At 33.6% G+C, this 20,427-nt stretch overlaps 1 protein-coding gene across 6 annotated transcripts in view; it reads left to right on the top strand.

Annotated features, from left to right (window-relative positions):
• Positions 1-20,427, top strand: part of PTPRQ (protein tyrosine phosphatase receptor type Q) — a 205,234-nt gene that overhangs the window by 7,328 nt on the left and 177,479 nt on the right. For all 6 annotated transcript variants that reach the window (XM_024737186.1, XM_024737185.1, XM_024737184.1 and 3 more), the window contains exons 3-11: positions 769-929; positions 1,740-1,851; positions 2,522-2,748; positions 3,083-3,152; positions 7,745-7,944; positions 9,093-9,342; positions 11,125-11,253; positions 13,998-14,144; positions 19,980-20,152. In XM_024737186.1, coding sequence (XP_024592954.1) covers positions 769-929; positions 1,740-1,851; positions 2,522-2,748; positions 3,083-3,152; positions 7,745-7,944; positions 9,093-9,342; positions 11,125-11,253; positions 13,998-14,144; positions 19,980-20,152 — 1,469 coding nt within the window. The remainder of the gene's footprint in view (positions 1-768; positions 930-1,739; positions 1,852-2,521; positions 2,749-3,082; positions 3,153-7,744; positions 7,945-9,092; positions 9,343-11,124; positions 11,254-13,997; positions 14,145-19,979; positions 20,153-20,427) is intronic.

The following is a 20,427-nucleotide window of genomic DNA, read 5'->3' as shown; positions in this document are numbered from 1 at the left end:
GGGGGGGGGCAGGAGTGCTTAAAATGATAAATGGAGTTCAGTGACTAATTCCAGACTACTTTATTTTGGAAATAGTGTTAGATTGGATCTGTATCAGGATGTTTTTCACATGCTTGGCTTCATAATCTCTGTCCCTCCCTGTATATTGTTTGGAATCTGCACTAAAGATAAGAAGAGTACAAATCTGACTCATTGGCAATCAATCCAAAGAACTTTACATAGAAAACTCCCTTCAAGTAGGTACAGGCAGCATAAACAAAACTTTGGAAACAGTGGAAGCAAAGGTAGAAAAAATATGGTTGAAATGGCTAGGACACTTACTACTTACTGTTTAAAAACTATCTTCTTTTCATTTCCAATATGAAATTTTGGCAGATTTTGATATTTTTTGGGTATTTATTTCAGTTTGATAAATATCCAGGTAATTGGATAGTAGTTTGTACTTATCTTTAAAATGATTCAGTTTTTCAATTAGAGCATAAGCTTTAAAAATACTATCTGGTCAACCAAAAGATTTCAGTAGGTAAGGAATATCCCAGAAATAGATATATGAATTGATGTATCATTTTTGATAATTAAGCTTAGAAACTAGCTAATTTTAAAGATACACATGCCTAACACCTACATAGAGCTAGAGATAATTTAAAGGATCTGATGCTTTCTGACAATTTGGTTATTTTGAAACCTGGCCCTTAGACTATTGATTTTCCTTTTTTCTTTGAAGGTTTAGGAGAATAACTGTTTTAAACCTCTGTTTTTCAATATCAGAACCGGAAAAACCTGAGAAACTTAAAGCCTTCAATATTTCTGCACATTCCTTTTCTCTGCACTGGAGCCTACCCTCTGGCCATGTGGATGGGTTTCACGTGGATCTTGTTCCTGACAGTGGCTTTGTTACTATCAAAGATCTTGGAGGTGGAGAATATCAGGTATCGTTTTCATTATCGTACTTGCCAAACTAACTTGTATTTATATTTGGTCCAAATAGGAAAGTTCTTTATGAAACTCATCCACCATGAAAACTTACTCCTTTGAGACTTTTTAAAAGCATAAGATGAAGACAAAAACACAGATGCCGGATTGATGAGTTTAAGTTTCAGCACTGGTGGACTGTTACCTTAGTAACGTCTGTGTCTCTTTTTTTAAGTCTACCCTGAACCTACAGCCAACGATCCAAGGGTTCATGAATAGTTTAACAATGAAAGGGCAGAGCTATTGAGTAATCCACGCTCATTAATTGTGCACTTGCCAGGAGGATCTGTCTTTAAATCATTAATGCAGGCAACATTTCTCTCTAGAGCCATCAATGTGATTCCACTGCCTGAAAAATGTAATAATGATGGATTTTCTTATGATTTTTCTTTTACTTTTTATTGGAACTTCAAAGACACAGGTATTTTGTACACACTCTTAAATACCAGGGCTAAGCAATGGACTGTAATTTTCTTAAGACTCTTAAATAGTTGTTTCTTGTGACAATGAACTAGGATAGATAGAAATACTGATTTAGTCTTTGATAATGCAGTATGTTTTGTTAAGTTTTTGTTATCTGTTATTTGGTAAATAGTTATGTGATATAACAAATTTATATTTTACAGTGATAGGAAATATATTGTGATATCTTAAATAGCTCAGAGTTATGTAGTGAAGTGTTTGTTTTATTGATTGTGATAGATTTATGGTTTTAACTTTCTTGCTTTTCAGAATTTTAACACAATCACTTGCTTTTGGTGTTCCAGGTTGATGTTTCTAATGCTGTTCCTGGTACGCGGTATGATGTAACCATCTCTTCCATTTCTGCTACAACATACAGCTTACCTGTTAGTAGAACAGTGACAACGAATGTGACAAGTAAGTATATGTTTTCCTTTTTTTTTTTTTACAAAGTATTTGGAACCATTATAAATCTGTTGGATGGAAATATTTACATTGGCAATATGTGCATTGTATGCATGAGAACAGTTTAGTAATTAAAGCAAAATGGAAACAAGAAAGTGATCTGTTTAGAACCTGAGTTCTACTAGTTATCTTCCATTACTTTCAAAGAGCAAAGATAATTTTTCTCTACTTGTTTGTGAAATGGATCAGAAACACTGTTAATGGTAATATTTAAATAATACAAAGCCGTGAAAATAAACTCACTATAGTTGCTCTGAAAGAGTTATTCAGTTTGTAATACTGGTTCTTGTTTTCTTAGTGTTTGTGTATAAGCCTTGCATCAAGTAAGTTTTTTTAGAAAATGATTTGGCATTAAAAGTATATTTGGCATGTAGTATTTAGTAGCATTCCATTTTTTACATTCTTATAAAAGACTATTTTTGGTATTCCCCAAAGCATTTAATCTTTTTTTTTTCTTGTGGTAGCAAAGCTCTAGGGAGGGTCAACTTACACTTATGAGACTATTAGTCTTTGGGAACTTCAGAAGTCTACAATTTGTAGATATTTTTCTTACATATGATTGTGAAAATACAATAATAGTTGTTTGACCTTATAACAACATGAATTTTTTCAAAAAAAATAGAACCAGGGCCTCCAGTCTTCCTAGCAGGGGAAAGAGTCGGATCTGCTGGGATTCTTCTGTCTTGGAATACACCACCTAATCCGAATGGAAGGATTATATCTTACGTTGTAAAATATAAGGAAGTTTGTCCATGGATGCAAGCAACGTATACACAAGTTAGAGCAAAGCCAGACAGTCTGGAAGTTCTTCTTACTAATCTTAAACCTGGAACAACATATGAAATCAAGGTAATTATTTTGTAAATAGTTAGTATTAGAATATTCATTCATTTTAAAGGTGAAGGAGCTTTATCCCACCAGGTCAAGCCTTTGCAGCAGGTGACTGAAAAAGGATCATCTGAGTCTTGGCCTCATTGCCCATCTGGGCTTTTAAAACTTGAACAAATTTTATAATCTCTTTTCATTTTTATGTGTATTTATATAATTTATTTTTCTTATTGATATGGAACCTACTGACAGCTCTTTATCATTTATCTTCTGGACAAGTCAAAGTTTTATTATTTCAGATTCTGTTTAATTACAGAGTGTAAAGCTTGAATGTAATTCTTTTGGTCTGTTCTAGGTTGCTGCTGAAAACAGTGCGGGCATTGGAGTGTTTAGTGACCCATTTCTCTTCCAAACTGCAGAAAGTGGTAATTTTCCTAAATCATTTATTCTGAATTAGCTTCGTTATGAGTTTTTGTCATTGAAAATAAATAGGGATATAAACAAAATCTGGCACTAAAATGCATAAAATTTTCAACAATATGGCCCTTCAGTTACTTTTAGAGTCTTCTTGGATAGTAAATTTACTCATTAAAATGTATATTGTTCTTTCTGATTATAAAAACACTAAGTGTTGTCTTAGAAAACTTTGAAAAAACAGAAATTAAAAAAACCCTAAATGAAAGTTATCCATGACCCTGTTATATAAAATTGCTGTTACCCTTTTGGTCCATTTCTGGCTGATCTTTTTTTTTCCCAATGAATATATGTCTTTGTGACTATATATTAGTAAAAGTAGGCTTGTGCCATTTATGCAAGTTTATAGCCTGCCTTTTCCTCTTAACATCAAATCATAAGTATTATTATGACATTAGACTTTTGGAAATACAGATTATAATGGTTATCATATTATTCCATAACATGCAATCATTACCAAACCAATTTAAGCTACCTCCATTCTCCCAATGGCTGAGAGGAAAAATGTGATATCATCCTGATTCCTCTCTCTCATAGTATACTGTAATCTGTCAACAAACCTTGCCAACATTATATCAAAATATATCCTGAATCTCACCCCTATTGTTAATCACCCTATGTAATCCATTATCATTTCTCGCCTGAACAATCGAAAGTCTCCTCACTGGTTTTCCTGTTTCCAGCTTACCTACCTATAGTTTGCTCTACCGACAAGAGCCACATAATCTTTTGAAACAGAGGCTAGACTATGTTACTTCTCTTCCTTGTAAGATGGCTCCTGTCTTATTCAGAGCAAGAACCTAAGTCCTTCCCATGAGCTACAGTGCTCTGTATGCCCTTTCCCCTCTCTGACTTCATCTCTTACCTTTCTCCTCTCCCTCTGTCTACTCCAGCCATACTGATCTTCCATCTTAGGGTCTTTTCTCTTGCTATTCCCTCTGCCTGGAATACTCTTTCACTAAATATCTGCAGAACTCTCTCCCCAGTTGATCCAGATCTCACTTTACCTTTCCTGACTACACCTTCTAAAATAGCCCCTGTTTCCTTCTGTCCATCTTTATTTCCAACAGATTTATTTTTCTCCATTGGACAAGCCTGACATGTAACACATTTACTTGCTTACTTTTTATTGTATGTGTTAGCCTAGTAGAACATAAGCTTTGTGATAAAAATAAGTTGTTATGGAATGGAGGTAATTTTATTTATTTAGTAATTCAGCTGTTTATTTATAATAGCAAACAGTCAGAACCAATAAATAGAAAAATGGCACCAAGAATGGCATCTCCAATCAATAGCAAATATTCTCTGTGGAGCTTATATTCTAGTGGGCTAAGATAAGTAAATGAGTTACTAAGTAATATACTAGATTGGTGAGAAGTGCTATAAAAACAATTTCTGTAATTTTGTGCAACTATAAATGTTCTGCGTAAAGATACAGATCAAGATAAAAATATCCAGTGGTTCACTGCCGAAGGGTTACATTGAAATGGGCCCTGTATATCTAGAGGGGATCATGCAATTATAATGTTAAAAGAAGCATGTACCAAGCTTTATGGCCCAGTTTTTATTTGAGACCCCATCAAGAGAAGCATGTGAATACATGCTCTATGCCATAGAAAGAATTAAGAGAAAATTCTAGAGTTTATTTAAGATTAGAAATTAATGATTCATGAAGTCTTTTTCCTATTGATATTGAACCTACTGACATTCAGATTATTAGCACAACTAAAAATTGAGAAAATTATTATTTTAAATTAAATGTTCACTAGGATATAAAAGAAAAATTATGTTTTTAGCTTCAGGGAAAATAATTGGAATAATTTTTGAATGACTTAGCAAATAGTTTATTCTTTTTTTAAAACTGTCATCTTGATACAGCTTCTGATAAAGCCTGGTACATGCAGATTATGATTTCAACTTGACAGTATTTTGAACTTTATATATTTTATACTCTACTAACTGACGTAATTTCTGGAGTTATTTGCTCTCTTGGCAAATTGTGACTGGGACAGACTAACACTCTAGGATGGTGTGAAAATAATACTGGAACAGAAGTTTCACTCTGTTTCTGACTTGCTGTGTTTTCTTGGGGAAATTACATAATCACGTAATCAGTCTTGCCTTATCTTTTGTTTTTTTAAAAAAAAAAATGTTAAGTGGTAAAAATATAAACCTGAATTTAGCTAGATCAGTTATGTCCAAGTTTTCCCCCAAGGACTCCTTTTTATTATTTATGCTACACAGAACTAAATTTAAGGAAAATTTCTGTGGAATAATAAATTGCATTTATTATTATTAAACCAAATTTCTTTCTCCATGAATAAAAATACTCCTAAAGTATAAAGTTAACCCATTATACCATACTGAGCTGATATTACATCCACAAGCACAAAAATCTCAACATTCTTACTTCTCACACAGCATTGTTTCAGACAAATGTAGAATTTTAGCTTTAAAATATTAGAAATATCTCTTGTACCTTCATTTCTAACTTGATGGGTCCTTAGAAATGTAGAAGATTCTTTTAGAAGTCTCTATATTTGATTTAGAAAGTTTTTTTTTCTGGCTCAAGAAAATATATGTTTTGTATAGTATACACTTTGAAAAGTTTTAATTAGTTTCACATACTTATATATTTACACAAGTCACTTGTTTAGCTATGCCCTCAAAGTGTGTGGAAGACTTATCTGAAAGGTGAAGTGATTTATAAACAGAATTTTTTGGTGCTTTAGTGTCAGATCTTTACTTGGACCAAGATGGATAAATTCACTATAAAAATCAAAAGATGATGGGATTTCGGTACCTAAAAATCCAGAAGTAGAAACTAGAATATTTAAAGTAGGGGAACACCTGTCAGCTACAGAAAAGAGCCAAGATTAGTCTTCAGACACCACGAAGTCACAAAAGGAAAACACACAGATTTTACTGAGGCAAAAATAATGTAATTTTAAGTGAATAAAAATAACCTCTTTTTCACTAACTGTTGTTTAGCAGATTTAATTAATTTTTATCTAATATATTTTGTGTACTTTAAAAGATATTTTGAAATCATGTTTTGGAATGTAATAAAAGTTTGGTTACCTTGTAAATTCAAATTTCTCTACACTTGGGCAGTTCCTCATGATTGTTGTTAAGGCCGATGTGGAAATGTGCCAGCTTGTATACAGTCTGTTATTGATATATATTTCAGGCATTCTTATAAAATTTGCATACTTTAGACAAATGAGAAATTTAAAACAATGATTAAGATTAATGATAAAAGCTTTGATTCTTATAATTCCATAGCATCATGTATTTAATAAACTTTGCTTTATTATATTTTATCCACTCAAAAGAAGTTTTAAGTGCTAAATCTTTAGTATCAGAGAGTTTTCATATTGTCACTGTCCTTCTTAAGCTTTAATTCCATTGATCAGTTTCTCTTGAAGAAAAAAATTTCTATCCATTATGACATCCATTATTAATGATTAATCATCTTCCCAAATTGTTGTATTTTACTTTTTTCTATTAAAATGCAGCTGTTGTTAAGTTTCTTAATTTCTGTTTAACTCATATCATTCACACATAGCTCTCTTGCCCATTCACATACAGCTCTCCTGCCCAGGGCCTAACTTTCTTATATATTTTATATGGCTTTCATTTACAAATCACATTTTGGTATTCTTCTCTACAGTGTATACCTAAACTCTGGTTATTTGGTTTCTCAATATTAGGCACTTCTACTACCATTTATATTGTTTTACACCAAACATCTTGTTTTGTTTTTATTTCTTTCAATAGTGACTTGTCATGGTTGTTCTATATTCTAAAGGACCTTGATTATTCACTCTACTTGGTCAATTTTGCATAATTAACCTCGAATTAATAAGTATCATTTTTCTTCACTCTGGCCTCATGTTTATCTCATTTCAACTAAGATAGTATATAGCTTATTATGCAGATTATTAATAATTAATAACAAAATATCATGAATTCTGATGAAAGTTGATTTTGAGGGTGTATGAAAGTCAAAGTATAATAACCACAGTCAATTAGGTGGTATCCATTATATATTAGACACTAAATATTTACGTACATTCTAGAAATGTGCTTTTTGGTGCACATGGTTATATAATTGTTTGAATTTGCCACTTCTTCATTATCTAAGGAATTTACATAATTCCAAAGTATTTCAGAAAGTAAGATATTCATTATTCAAATTTCTATAACCACAAACAACTATTGACTGAATATTTTTTCAGACTTATTTGAAATAGTCTATTGATGGGTGTATTGGCCAAATAATCCTGAAGTAAAGCTTATGTGCCTCTTAAACACAACTCTATGGGCCCAATTTCCAGTTCTTTATTTTAGGCAAAAGTCAATTCAAAAAGTATACTCAAGTATATATTTCAAAAAGTACTACCCAAGTAGATTTTATACAATGTGTTATACATTTAATTTCATATAACATGGGAAACGTAACATCCCAAAGTTATATAAATGCCATTCTAAGTTTTATAACAATGTTTTTCCTCTCCTTCAATCCCTCTCACTTCCCCAGCTCCAGGAAAAGTGGTGAATCTCACAGTCGAAGCCTTTAACTATTCAGCAGTAAGCCTGATTTGGTATTTACCTCGGCAACCAAATGGCAAAATTACCAGCTTCAAGATTAGCGTCAAACATGCCAGAAGTGGGATAGTAGTGAAAGATGTTTCAATCAGAGTAGAGGACATTTTGCCCGGGAAATTGCCAGAATGTATTGTAAGTATCATGGAACATTTTCTATGTCTCAAAAATTTTAGGTAAATTACATCTTGAAGTTTTGGTAAAATTTCCATTTTACCAAAATGATTCTTAGCTATTTGATTACTTATAGTATCATATGATATACAATTGGCTATAGTCAAGGCAGAATAAGAGAAAGGTTTGAGATTTCAGCAGTGAGATGTCAGATCACTTAGGGAGCTCTGGAAAGACTACATGATAGGCATGGCATTTGTGATAGGCCTTGGAGTAAGGATAGGTGGAGATTATGTGGAGGTAGAGGATACTTTATAAGCCCTGAAGTAGGAAATCGTAGGATATCACTGGAAAAAAAGATAATACTTCTGTGTGGCAGGAGAGGAGGGGAGGGGAATAGTCAAGGTTAAGTTTGTGAAAGTAGATTGTTTTTGTTGTGTATATCTTTAGTGAAGAATTTGTTACTACTCTAGTCATAGATGGGAAATCCCTGGAAGTACTGTAATAATGCTTTTTTAAAGTTAATTTTGGTTATCTTTGTGATATTATTGATGAGAAAACAGCCAAAATTACTTTTCTTTTAAATGCTTTAAGTTGTAGAAGTCACAAAATATTTTTTTAATTTGGATATCTAATACACATAAACACATATACACATGTACCCATATACACACAAACACATGTTCTATTAGCTTTGTCTTGAATACTGTTGCAGAAAAAATGATCATAACGGTAAGAAAGTGACGTTGTGTTTGAAATTTCACAATAGGGAAAACATTTCATCTCTTTGGCTCTTGCATTTTTAATATGAATTTTAAAACTTCTTAATAATGATTTTGCTATAGTTATACCTTTACTCAAAGCCACATGAAATCCTACTTATAAGAAAGATTAAGGTGTAAAGAATGCAGTAAATACATTCTGTTCTAAAACTGTGGACAATGATATTGATGGTATAAATCTAGACGGTAAGTGGGTATAATTAAAATCTAGCAGATTTGTCTGTAGCTATAATGGGTAAGTGAATCTGTTAAACTCTTACCCAATCATACACATACACACACAGATTAGGAATAATATTTGTAGTATAAAGAAAAAACGAATACCCTTATCATCGCCATCAAGTGATACCACATTATTTTCCCATTGATGTTTATTTTATTCACTAGGAGAATAATGAATCCTTTTTATGGAGTACAACCAGCCCTTCTCCAACCCTCGGGAGGGTGACGCCTCCATCACGTACCACCTACCCATCGAGCATGTTGCCCGGGAGGAAGATTAGCTCTGTGTGGAAAGAGCCTATCAGTTTTGTAGTGACACATTTGAGACCTTACACAACGTATCTTTTTGAAGTTTCTGCTGTTACAACTGAAGCAGGTTACATTGATAGTACGATTGTCAGAACACCAGAATCAGGTATGGTTTCTTTCTTTCTTTTTATTTTTGGTAGGAAAAGAAGTTAAATTATTCATAGAATAACCTTTCATTTTTTTCATGAAGATATTTTTGTTAAAACCTTCCTTCCCTTTCAATAACTCTTTTTTGCCCTAATAACAGATAATAGGTATCCCTTCTGGAGCATCTTCACTTTCAATACTCTTTTATGATACTAACATAAGCATCTAAAATGAGAAAGGAGATTTGAGAGAAGAGACTGCTGGACTAATAGCCTTGATCCTAAGATCAGCTTTTATCATTCTGTGACCCCAGCAATTTTTCGTAATCATCCTGTCCTTCATCTTCTATAGTCATGTGTAGATGACTTCTCTCACTGATATTGCTATTGCCAGATGTGGAGATAACACCTGCAGTAACAGAAATACCATGCGATTAACATTCAGCATCAGATAAAAACAGTAGTTAAAAAATACCTACCTGTATCCTCTTTGTATTTCAGTTTCCTTTTGTGTAAAATGGAGACAGTAATAGTATCTTCCTTATGGAGATGGTGTTAGTACTAAATGAGTATGATTAGATATTATTATTACTACTAAATTCTAAGAGTACGTATTTCTAGGTATGGTATTTATATATTTAATTATGATAATATGTCAGCGTCCATATATAGACACACACATCTAAACACACTACATAATGCCATACTAAATATATAGTATCAGAAATTCAGTTGGATTGAGGATTTTTAAGGCTACTGGAAATTATTATTTGTAGGGTAGTTTCACTAAAGCATAGTGTTTTTTTCTGATTACATAGGTGTCGTTTAAGTACATGTAAATTTGAAGATTTTTCTTGAATTAAACATCTTTGAATCAGACCATTTCCTCTTCTGTACTCCTTACTTCTTTTCATACAAAAAAAGAAAGAAAGAATTTCATGAAGGTCACACAAAGTGAAATTTGGTAGACAAGAACTTTGTTTTAAAAAATATTTGGAATGTTTCATTTCAATTAAAAGAAAGTTGTTTTTTTAAAATATAGAAACATCTATGAAAAAGACTATTTTAAAATATCATTATTATTTTTATATGTTACCAATGTTACATTCGAATATAGGTTATAAATTTCCTCTCAGAACCAAATACAGATATTGATATAAAAAATAAAATCACTGCCAACAGATTCTGAAGGTTGAGTTATTTCTTTGCCCCTTCTACCTGTGTACACCAGAGGGAGAGCTTTTATCAAGCCAGATGCCCAGGCCTTGTTGAATGCAATACATATAAATGCTTCTAGACAATGTAACTGTACAATGAACTATATAGGAATAAAACACCCTGTGCAATCATATACAGCATTAAATAAAAATAGTAATTGTTGCAAATAAGGAGTTTATCTAATGGTCCACCACTTATTCAAATTCTTCAATTATAGCCTATTTTTTCTTTCTGTAGTTTGAAAAAACAAACACTTTACTGTGTGACCTTTTTTTTTTTTTTGTGGTACGCGGGCCTCTCACTGTCGTGGTCTCTCCTGCTGCGGAGCACAGGCTCTGGACGCGCAGGCTCAGCGGCCACGGCTCATGGGCCCAGCTGCTCTGCGGCATGTGTGACCTTCCCGGACCAGGGCACAAACCTGCGTCCCCTGCATCGGCAGGTGGACTCTCAACCACTGAGCCACCAGGGAAGCCCCTACTGTGTGACCTTTTATTTTTTCTCTGATTTTGTGTATTTAATAAGGTGCTTTTAAATTTTATATATATATCTATTATTTATTCATTATTTTTCTGTAATCATTTTAGTGCCTGAAGGACCACCACAAAACTGTGTAACAGGTAACATTACAGGGAAGTCCTTTTCAGTTTCATGGGACCCACCAACTACAGTTACAGGAAAATTTAGTTACAGAGTTGAATTATATGGACCATCAGGTAAGTCTTAATCAGTTTTGTGTTTACCTTTTGGAGTAAGAATTATATAAAATATGTTACTATGATCAAACTTTTAAAAAGTAACTGTTTTTAAAAGACCCTGTAGTTGAAGCAAACAGTAAAAAAGTAATAAGGCAGTGAGGCTTTTTGAACTTTTTGTTTAAAATCATAAATAAGTATAAGGAGGGTAAAACATTGTCCATGTTCCATATTTCATGATAAGGAGCTGAAAGAACAAAGGATAACCCCTCAAGAAGAGAAGTATTAGAGGAGATACATGTCTTCACATATTTGAACAGGAGGACCTTGACTTACTCTGATTGCAAATATATGAAGAACAATGGGCTTCGGTTATATTAAATCAGATTTCTGCTTAGAAGAAAGAAACTATTTCTAATAATTGGCTCTCTAAAAGTAATATGGGCAACTTCGTAATGTAGCAAGTTCACCATCTTTCTGAGCAAGGAGGAGCTGGACATCTACTTGTTAACTATTTTAAGGGGTTCAAAAACTATATTAGTAGAAGTTGATTAAACTCTACAATTCTTTCATAATCTGCATTCTATGGTTCTATGAAATAAGTTTATTTCAGATAGTAATGAAATAACATAAACTCACATATCATCATTTATTTGGAAGAGTGGAAAAATCGACAAATGTCCAAATTATTCATTTGGGAACTTCTAGGAATCTATCATGAAACACATGAGTAAACTTTATTTCTCATCCCTGAGTACCTTATGCTCCTAAAATTCTGAAATATTTGCAGGCCTAAAGATATGGTAGTCTGTTTTTCCCCCTCCCTCCTCAGTACATAGACACACATGGATACCCAGACATAGCTTTTCTATCAGTACTATTTTACAAAATTTTGACAAAGTACTCTTATATCTGTGAGGCTGGTAAGTCAAGAGAATGTATTTAGTAACTATTGAATTTAGCAAACTGGAAGTCATTAGCGATCTTATCAAGAGCAGTTATGATGGAGTATGTGGGGTAAATGCCTGCTTGGAGTAGACTGAAGAGAGAATGGGAGAAGAGAATTGGAACAGTGGGTAATGGACAGCTCTTGAGTTCTGCTGCAAAGTGAAGCAGTGAATGGAAATGGGTAGTGGGGGTGAGGGGTAAGCAGCATCGACAGGTTTTCTTTTCAGAGGGAACAAGCAAAGCATGTTTGTTTGCTGATGGGAATAAATTTAAAAAGGGATATGTTGATGATATAAGAAAGGCAGGAATTATTGGAAAGATATCTTTGTGTAGGCAGAAAATGGGATCTTTTGCTCAAATGTAGGGATTAGTTTGAAGAAGAATCCAGACGGTTTATCCATTGTAACAGGTTATAAGGCAGAGTCTGTGGGTGCAGATGCTGTACATAGGTAGTTGCGTTGGTGGGAGTATGTGGGACATGTCTTCTGAATGATTAATTTTTCCAACTAATCAACTGGGAAGAAAAAGTGTAAATATTCACCTAGAAGAGTAGAGAGTGACTGTACTACTGAAGTTAGGTAAGGTGCTGAGTACCATTTAGGGCTCATTTGAAGTGTGGTAATGAATAAAGTGATATCAGTCAGAGTGGATTTGTGTTTTTCTCCAGTTCCCTTCAACGAGAGGGCTTATGTAAGGCAGTGATTATTACTGACAATGGATAAAGAGTAGACATCAAGTGGTGAGGAACCAAACAAAATAAAGTAGGTGGTAAGATCAATGGATTGGAGGTCCCAAAGAATTGTTGGTTCTGGCTTCTAGAGTAGTGATCAGGAGACAGGAAGTGTGGTCAGAGACAGCTGCGTGAAATTGAGATAATTTAGGATTTGCAGTTATTGGTAATAGCCATGTCTATTGTGACTGTGAGGGAGTGACTGAGATCAGGTGGAGGACTAGATTATTTAAGGAGAGCTTGAAGTAGTTTAAGGATGATCTCTAAGGATATTGAAATCACCACAAATTAAGATGGTAGCATTGAAGAAAATGCCATTGAAGCAGGAGCTAAACCATCCAGAATGAGAGTGAGTGACCCTGGGGTCCACAGATCACTACAACAATGAGAGTCAGTGGATGTCACCGATGGCATGAGAGCTGAAGCTGTGGGCTTTTCTAAGGAGGAGCTAGAATTGTCTAAGAGCAAAGAGGAGCAAGGAGAACACATACCACACCTGACCGCCTAGTCGCTTGAGGGCTGCGGGGAAAAATCAGTCACCACCATTCAGGGTGGCTGTAGGGAACAGAAGCAGTGGTCTCAGGGGAGAGCTAGGTTTCAGTTAGAGCAAGAAGGGGAAAAAACGATTCAGAGATAAAGTTGAGGATTTAAGGAATTTTGATGATGGCCCAGTTAAGAAATTTTGCTCAGAAGCTAAGCTACAGAAATTTTCTATACATATCTTTTTATAGAAGATAGTGAGAATATTTAGCATTTTAATTGAATGAATTTAAGTATCAAGCACTGTCACTGTTTTTATATTGGTAAAACCTAATGTGTTCATTTTAACTATGTCAAAAAATAACACTATGGTTCAATAGGGCTTTATATAAAATTAATTTTAAATACTGCAAGATTTGTTTTTCCATTTTAAATAAATTGACACCAGTGTGACACTAAGCTAAATGTTTAAGATATATTCACTTTTAAAATTGTAATAGTGAATGTTAGTGCATAGGTTAGCACTTTAATTGCTCTATACTTAAATGTAAGAATGATTACATGCTTGAAGAGTAAATAATCCACAATTATCTTTTGCTTTTTGCAGGTCAGATTTTGGATAATAGCACAAAAGACCTTAAGTTTGTATTCACTAATCTAACACCATTTACAAAGTATGACGTGTATGTTGCGGCTGAAACCAGTGCAGGGATTGGACCCAAGTCAAGTATTTTGGTATTCACTCCTCCAGAAGGTGAGAATTTTATTGCATCGGTTAAACATTGTATTAGAAGCTATTTGATTGATATTTACCTAATTCATGTTATTTCCTTATCAGATTACTACCTAGTGCATTCTGAACATGTGTTCCTTAGAACACTAAACCCATAGCATGCTTCATAGTAAGAGGGACCAAAGATCAACATTACATGCAGTATCAGCCTGCATAATTCACAATGAATAGTACTGGCAAAATCTCAAGAATACTTAAACAAATGAACACATTTAACATGGTTTAAACCCCATTATTTAATGTTGACTCTATCTTCCCACAAAATAACGTTCAGAGAAATCCATGTATCCCACAATGCCTATAACAAAGTATATTTATAATCAAAAGGATATTCTAAGGAAGTGAGGATTTCTGGAAGGTGCATAATATAAATTTACCAGAATATACTGAAATTATTTTTAAAAGTTTCTCCTGAAGAAATTTTTAATTTGTATATATTAAACGTCACAGTCTAAGGCGAACTGTAGTGTTTAAAAAAACGTTACCATGCCATTTCACAACCTGTTTTCTGGGCCCACACCAAGCTTGCTCAATGCCTTCATTTCTATTTAGAGATTGTAATTATTTAGGAGAATACAATAATTTTTTTACAGTCACACTAACACTTGAAAAAGTTTTCAGTTTTTGTGTGATAGCTAACATACAGTAACTTGTGAATTAAGTACACAGTGCACACATGTACACACACACACACACACACACACACACACACACACCCGAGGCTGGGCATACCTTCATCAAATAAATCATTCAAGTGTTTCACCATGAGAGGGCAGCAACTGTTAGGGAATTTTGTACTTCTCCCCCATTTCAAAGAACAACCCTTGATAATGTTTTGCTATTGAAAGAACGTAAAAATTATGTTACATCGATTTCAAATGAAAATTCTAATGTGTATACGGTTTCAATACACAGGTTAAAAAAGAGACGCACACTCATTAACAAAATGTTCTCATTTTTTCATATCAAAACTCTTTTCATTGTATTTCTATCAGAAGAGTCTTAGCATTGTATGTCTTCTCCATCAGACCTGAAATTTCTCCCACCTCCACCTAAACCTGCTCTTAAGCATTTTCAAGAAATCTATACAGATTTATGGATGGCTGTCAAACACCACAGAGCAATCTGGCCTTCGTCATACTTAGAGCCCTTGAATTTGGTCTTTTCTCAACCAACCCAACTGACCAATTTCTATTCTCATGTTATGCAATTAAATAAATTCAGTCTTCTTTCAAGCCAAGCTGATTTTGGTGCTCCTAAACTGAATCCACAATTTAAGATTTTTGTTTTATTGTCATCATCCTTGGCCTACAGCATCTGACCAAAATAGGGAAATAGATAATACATTGCCACATACAGTGCCATTTTGTTTGTTTGGGATATCGTTTAAGCATTTATTTCCCTTTCTTTATATCTGTACTTTTTATTGACAAAATAATAAGTAGAATTTTAAGGACATTGTTCAACATATTTCACATGGGTTATTTTTCACACCAAGTTATTTTGAATATCTGACTCTACTTGCCCTGTGTAATGAGCAGTGTATCCTAAGTTTTATCCTACTGCCTCCTGAACTGCTCACCATGTAGACCACATCCAGGTGGCTTCCAGGAGAACCCACTGGCAACAGGTGGGTTTCTCTAAGGGCAGGTGTGGCACAGTTCTTACCTCTGCATGCCTGCTTCTCCATGGAGTTCTCAGGGAGTTTCAGTGGAATGCTGGGGCAAATGCAGTGAATGTAGACTCTGACGTCAAACACTAATTAATCCTGGTCCTACTAATTAAAACTTTGCCATAAAGGAATCTTTAGACTATATGAGAACAATCTAATAATTCATTAGAACTATATACTTTCAGGTAAAATTTATACCTTAGTTTTAGATTATTCTTTTTATTCATTAATACAACAGGGTTCTTTGTATTCTAATTAAAGTTACTGAATTTATTTTTTTCTCCATATTTAAAAGTAGTCATAGTCTATTTAAAAAATTAATTAGGACCAGCTTTTAAATTAATATATTTAAAAATAACTAGGGTTCTAACAAATCTCCAGATATTCATAGAAAAATATTGAATTGATTTCTTATAGAAAATATATGCTATCACATTTTAATGGGGCTGATTTCTCTAATACTGAGAATCATATGGTCCATGGTCTACTTTGACTATCAAAGAAAATCAACATGATGTTGTTAAAGCAGTTATCCTATGTATTTCATAATGTTTCTACATAGCCGTTAATATTTTACTGAGCAGATTTCTACATAGGCATGAAGAAGAGATGGTTTTGGAAAAAAATGATGATTTAATAATCTCTAATGTTATAAAACATCATAGTTGCCTATTCCAAAATGAGGTAATCTGCTGAATATAACGTAGGCAACAGAATTTTCTTATTATTTGTATCGGGATTAAAGAAACTTAAGTAAATTTTGTTGCTTCAATATCCCCTAAAACTTCTCTGCCACTAGTGTCAAATATCTTTTAAGGAGGTTAACATCATTCCTTAAAAGCAAACAAAGTATTGAAATCCATATTTACTCCCCCATACATAGATATTGGAAGTGAAGACATTTGTCCTTAGTAGTTTCAATTTGCTACTTTCTGCCAATAGTAGCAACATCTTTGTAGGGAGATCACTGAGAAACTCTGAACTTTGTGTTTTTCAGGATTCTCCGTGACTTTTATTTTTCAGTAGATTTTTGCAAAATTCACTTCTAATGGAAGTTTAATTTGCTAGATAATGGCAGACTTATTTTAATGTATTATCTCTACCCCAATGCCGGTCATCTCCATTTCATTTTTTTCTAAGAATTTTTCACTTGCAAACTCCAAATCATTTGGAATATATTTTTACCAATCATATGTGTACTCTGTTTCCCATTTCTTAGTAAAATTTATAGGTGTATTGACTTGAGAATGATTCTTAGGTCATCCCCATGGACAACACTTTTATAATTGATGCTGAACCATGAATAATTGCTTTGTGTGTTTGATTTTCTTTAGTTAATTTGGTATCAATATTAAAGAAGTTTGATCTAATCCACACTTCTCTGGTTTCCCCATAAGAATTTGTGGTGTAACGTGTCAAGTGTCTTTCTAAAGACAAGATACAATGCTGTCTACTCCATTTCCTTTATCCCCTAAGCTTTTTCTTCTTTCATGAAAAAAAGAGACAGCCTTAGAATCATTCTTACTCAAGTTTGGGGTACATTTTTAGGGTAACATAGAACCACTTAAAGTTGGGTTGTAACTTTAGGCATTAGTGTCATGGGGCAATACTTACTAAGTTATATTGAAAAGTATAAATCAAAAGATAGAGAAACAGTATCTGCTACTATTTTTAGGTTTGGCTAACAGAATAAGAGACAGTACATTTTAAATATACTGCCGTACTGGGTAATGTTTGGGATCCTACTACATTATTATGTTATATCACATGGGACTGACCATTTCACTTATTTTATAGTAGGCAGGGTTTAGTTATCTGATTAATCTGATCAATGTACTTATTAAACTGGCTTTTTCAGCTAAGATTCTACATGTGTTCAAATTAGATGGAGAAGTGCCAGGTCTCTTCTTTGATTTAGGTTATGCAATACTGAGAGTTTGTCTACATAGCGACCCCAAAATAAAATGTCAAAGCAAGGTGGAATTGGAGTTTTGCTATTTAAATAGCTGTGTTGTTCTCACACTACATGGTTAATTAGAAAGGTCCTCTACTCTTGAAAAATGTATATTGGCATATATGATGATAGAAACATAAGCTTTAGGAACAGTGTATGTTAATGAAATAAAACGTGTAAGAGGTGACCTATGCAAAGGATTTTATCTGTTTCATTCCTTCCTCTATCCTCAAGCACCTAGAACAGTGACTGTATGATGAGTCCTCAGTCTGTTGAATGATGAATGAATCAATCAGTGATTGTAGGGTTCTAGCCTAGAACTCTTCCTCAGTCTTTCAAAGGTCAAACTATTTTTCCTTCAGATTTGAACACCTTTGGGGAAATCAGTCTAAAGAGTTATCCTTCTATATAGAGATATACCAAAATGTTTTTAGAAAAGGAGATGCAAATAATTGGCAAATTATAGGTGTACCCATGTTATGTTTATTTCAGTTTTGAGCACAGGTTTTACCCATACTGGACACTGGAATTTTTTTTTTTTTTTCTGGTACGCGGGCCTCTCACTGTTGTGGCCTCTCCCGTTGCGGAGCACAGGCTCCGGCCGCGCAGGCTCAGCGGCCATGGCTCACGGGCCCAGCCGCTCCGCGGCATGTGGGATCTTCGCGGACCGGGGCACGAACCCGTGTCCCTTGCATCGGCAGGCGGCCTCTTAACCACTGCGCCACCAGGGAAGCCCATGGACACTGGAAATTTGACTGCAGTAATCAGATATGCTCTTAGTCCAGAATTTATCCATCTAGCCATTAACTAGTCAACAAACATTTAGAAATATTTACATTGTTATAATCTCCAGGGAGATTTTTTTACTGATTACTTCATAGAGACAAAGAAAAAAAAAAAACAACTCTTAATCTACTGGATAAAATACTACGTGGTTACAGGAGCTTACTACATGGTTAACTTAAGCATAATTAGGTTCATTAATTATAATAATATTTATGGGAGTTGTGACATTAATTTTCAATTCCTTTTTGTTATCTTAAAGGAGAACAGAGTCATTCTTCATTTGTATTATACCCCCAATATGTCTTTCTTCTAACTGGAATTTGGTAAACCTGTACTACTGTGAAATAGCTTAGGGAAATAGGGAAATGAGGGAAATGAATTTAATGTGTGACCACGTCCTAATCATAAAGGACAATATTTTTACATCTCATTTTCTCTTTCTTGAACCAACGTATTATAAAGTCTTTTGAATTTGTTCCTAACTTTGTATAGTGATAGGAAAGTTTTAATCACACGGATTTTATAGATAGGGAAACTAAAGGTGGAGGGGTGAATTGGTTATTTATAATCACACAACTATAGACAGAAAGTGGACAAGTGCCCAGAGCAGGTTTACTCGTGGTTCATTACTCCTGTGGCCCTGGGAGGTTTCCTAGAGGTTGCTCTTGGTGACATACATAGATACATACATATATACATTCATTCATTCATTCATTTATTTAGTGATTTTATACTTTTATACATTACAAAATTATTGTCACTTGATGACTTTCTTACTAGAATTTAAGTACTTCTTGCTTTATCTTAAACCAATTGTCAGTTTTTCTCTCTTTTTTCTTTACTGTTGCAAAGAGTGAGGGCATCTGAAATTTGAGATTCACATAATTAATTTGTAAAATCAGCAGGAAAATATCAATCAACTCTTCAAACAATTTAATGAATTAAAATTTGCCTAATTGATTTTTACCAACTACATGTAATTTCATTCACGGTATTCTGGATATTATTTTTTGGTATGTTGTAATTTTTGTAAAGTCTTCAGGATTTCTACTGGGCATTCATCAGTCATAAACAACTTTCCCTGGGAAGTTGTTTTTATTAATTTGTTTTGAACAAATGTTGTGACATTTTGATTTGGGAAAATTATTCCATGTTATTCTGTTTCTTGTGTACACTTTTTGAGAACAACGTGTAGAAATTTAAATATCTGTATATTTTAAACGATCAGATACAAATGTAATTATTAATAAATTAGTAAATTGTTTTAGTCTGTTTTCTAATAGAATTGCCTATATATCTTCAATCGTGAGCTAAGAATCAAGGGAATTTTTAAAAATTTGAGAATGTATTTTTAAATTTCCCTTTTCTTATTCTCTTTTTTTAGTTCCGGGTACAGTATTTGATTTGCAAGTTGCAGAAGTAGAAGCCACAGAAATAAGCATTACTTGGAAGAAACCACGACAACCAAATGGAATCATTAACCAATATCGAGTGAAAGTATTAGTTTCTGAGACAGGAGTAATATTGGAGAATACTTTGCTCACAGGAAAAGATGAGGTATTGCACTTTAATTTCTTATCTTGGGGAGCCCTTTCTACTTGGTTTTGGCCCTGATAACTTGGAAGATTTGCCAACATGCAAACATAAAATATTTGACGAGCTTCAAAGTACAAAATGAAGTAAATTTAGGCTATGTCGATAATCTAGCTTATCATATTTCATTTTAGGACATATATTATTAGTTAAGTGCTATTATGTTTTTTCAGCAATGAAAAATGTTAATTGAGGAATTAAGCAGGACTAAAGGTACTTCCATAAGTGAATATTATTAT

The sequence above is a fragment of the Neophocaena asiaeorientalis genome, unplaced genomic scaffold, assembly GCF_003031525.2.
Source record: "Neophocaena asiaeorientalis asiaeorientalis breed wild unplaced genomic scaffold, Neophocaena_asiaeorientalis_V1.1 scaffold134, whole genome shotgun sequence".
NCBI lineage: Eukaryota > Metazoa > Chordata > Mammalia > Artiodactyla > Phocoenidae > Neophocaena > Neophocaena asiaeorientalis.
This window is presented reverse-complemented; position numbering and strand designations above follow the sequence as displayed.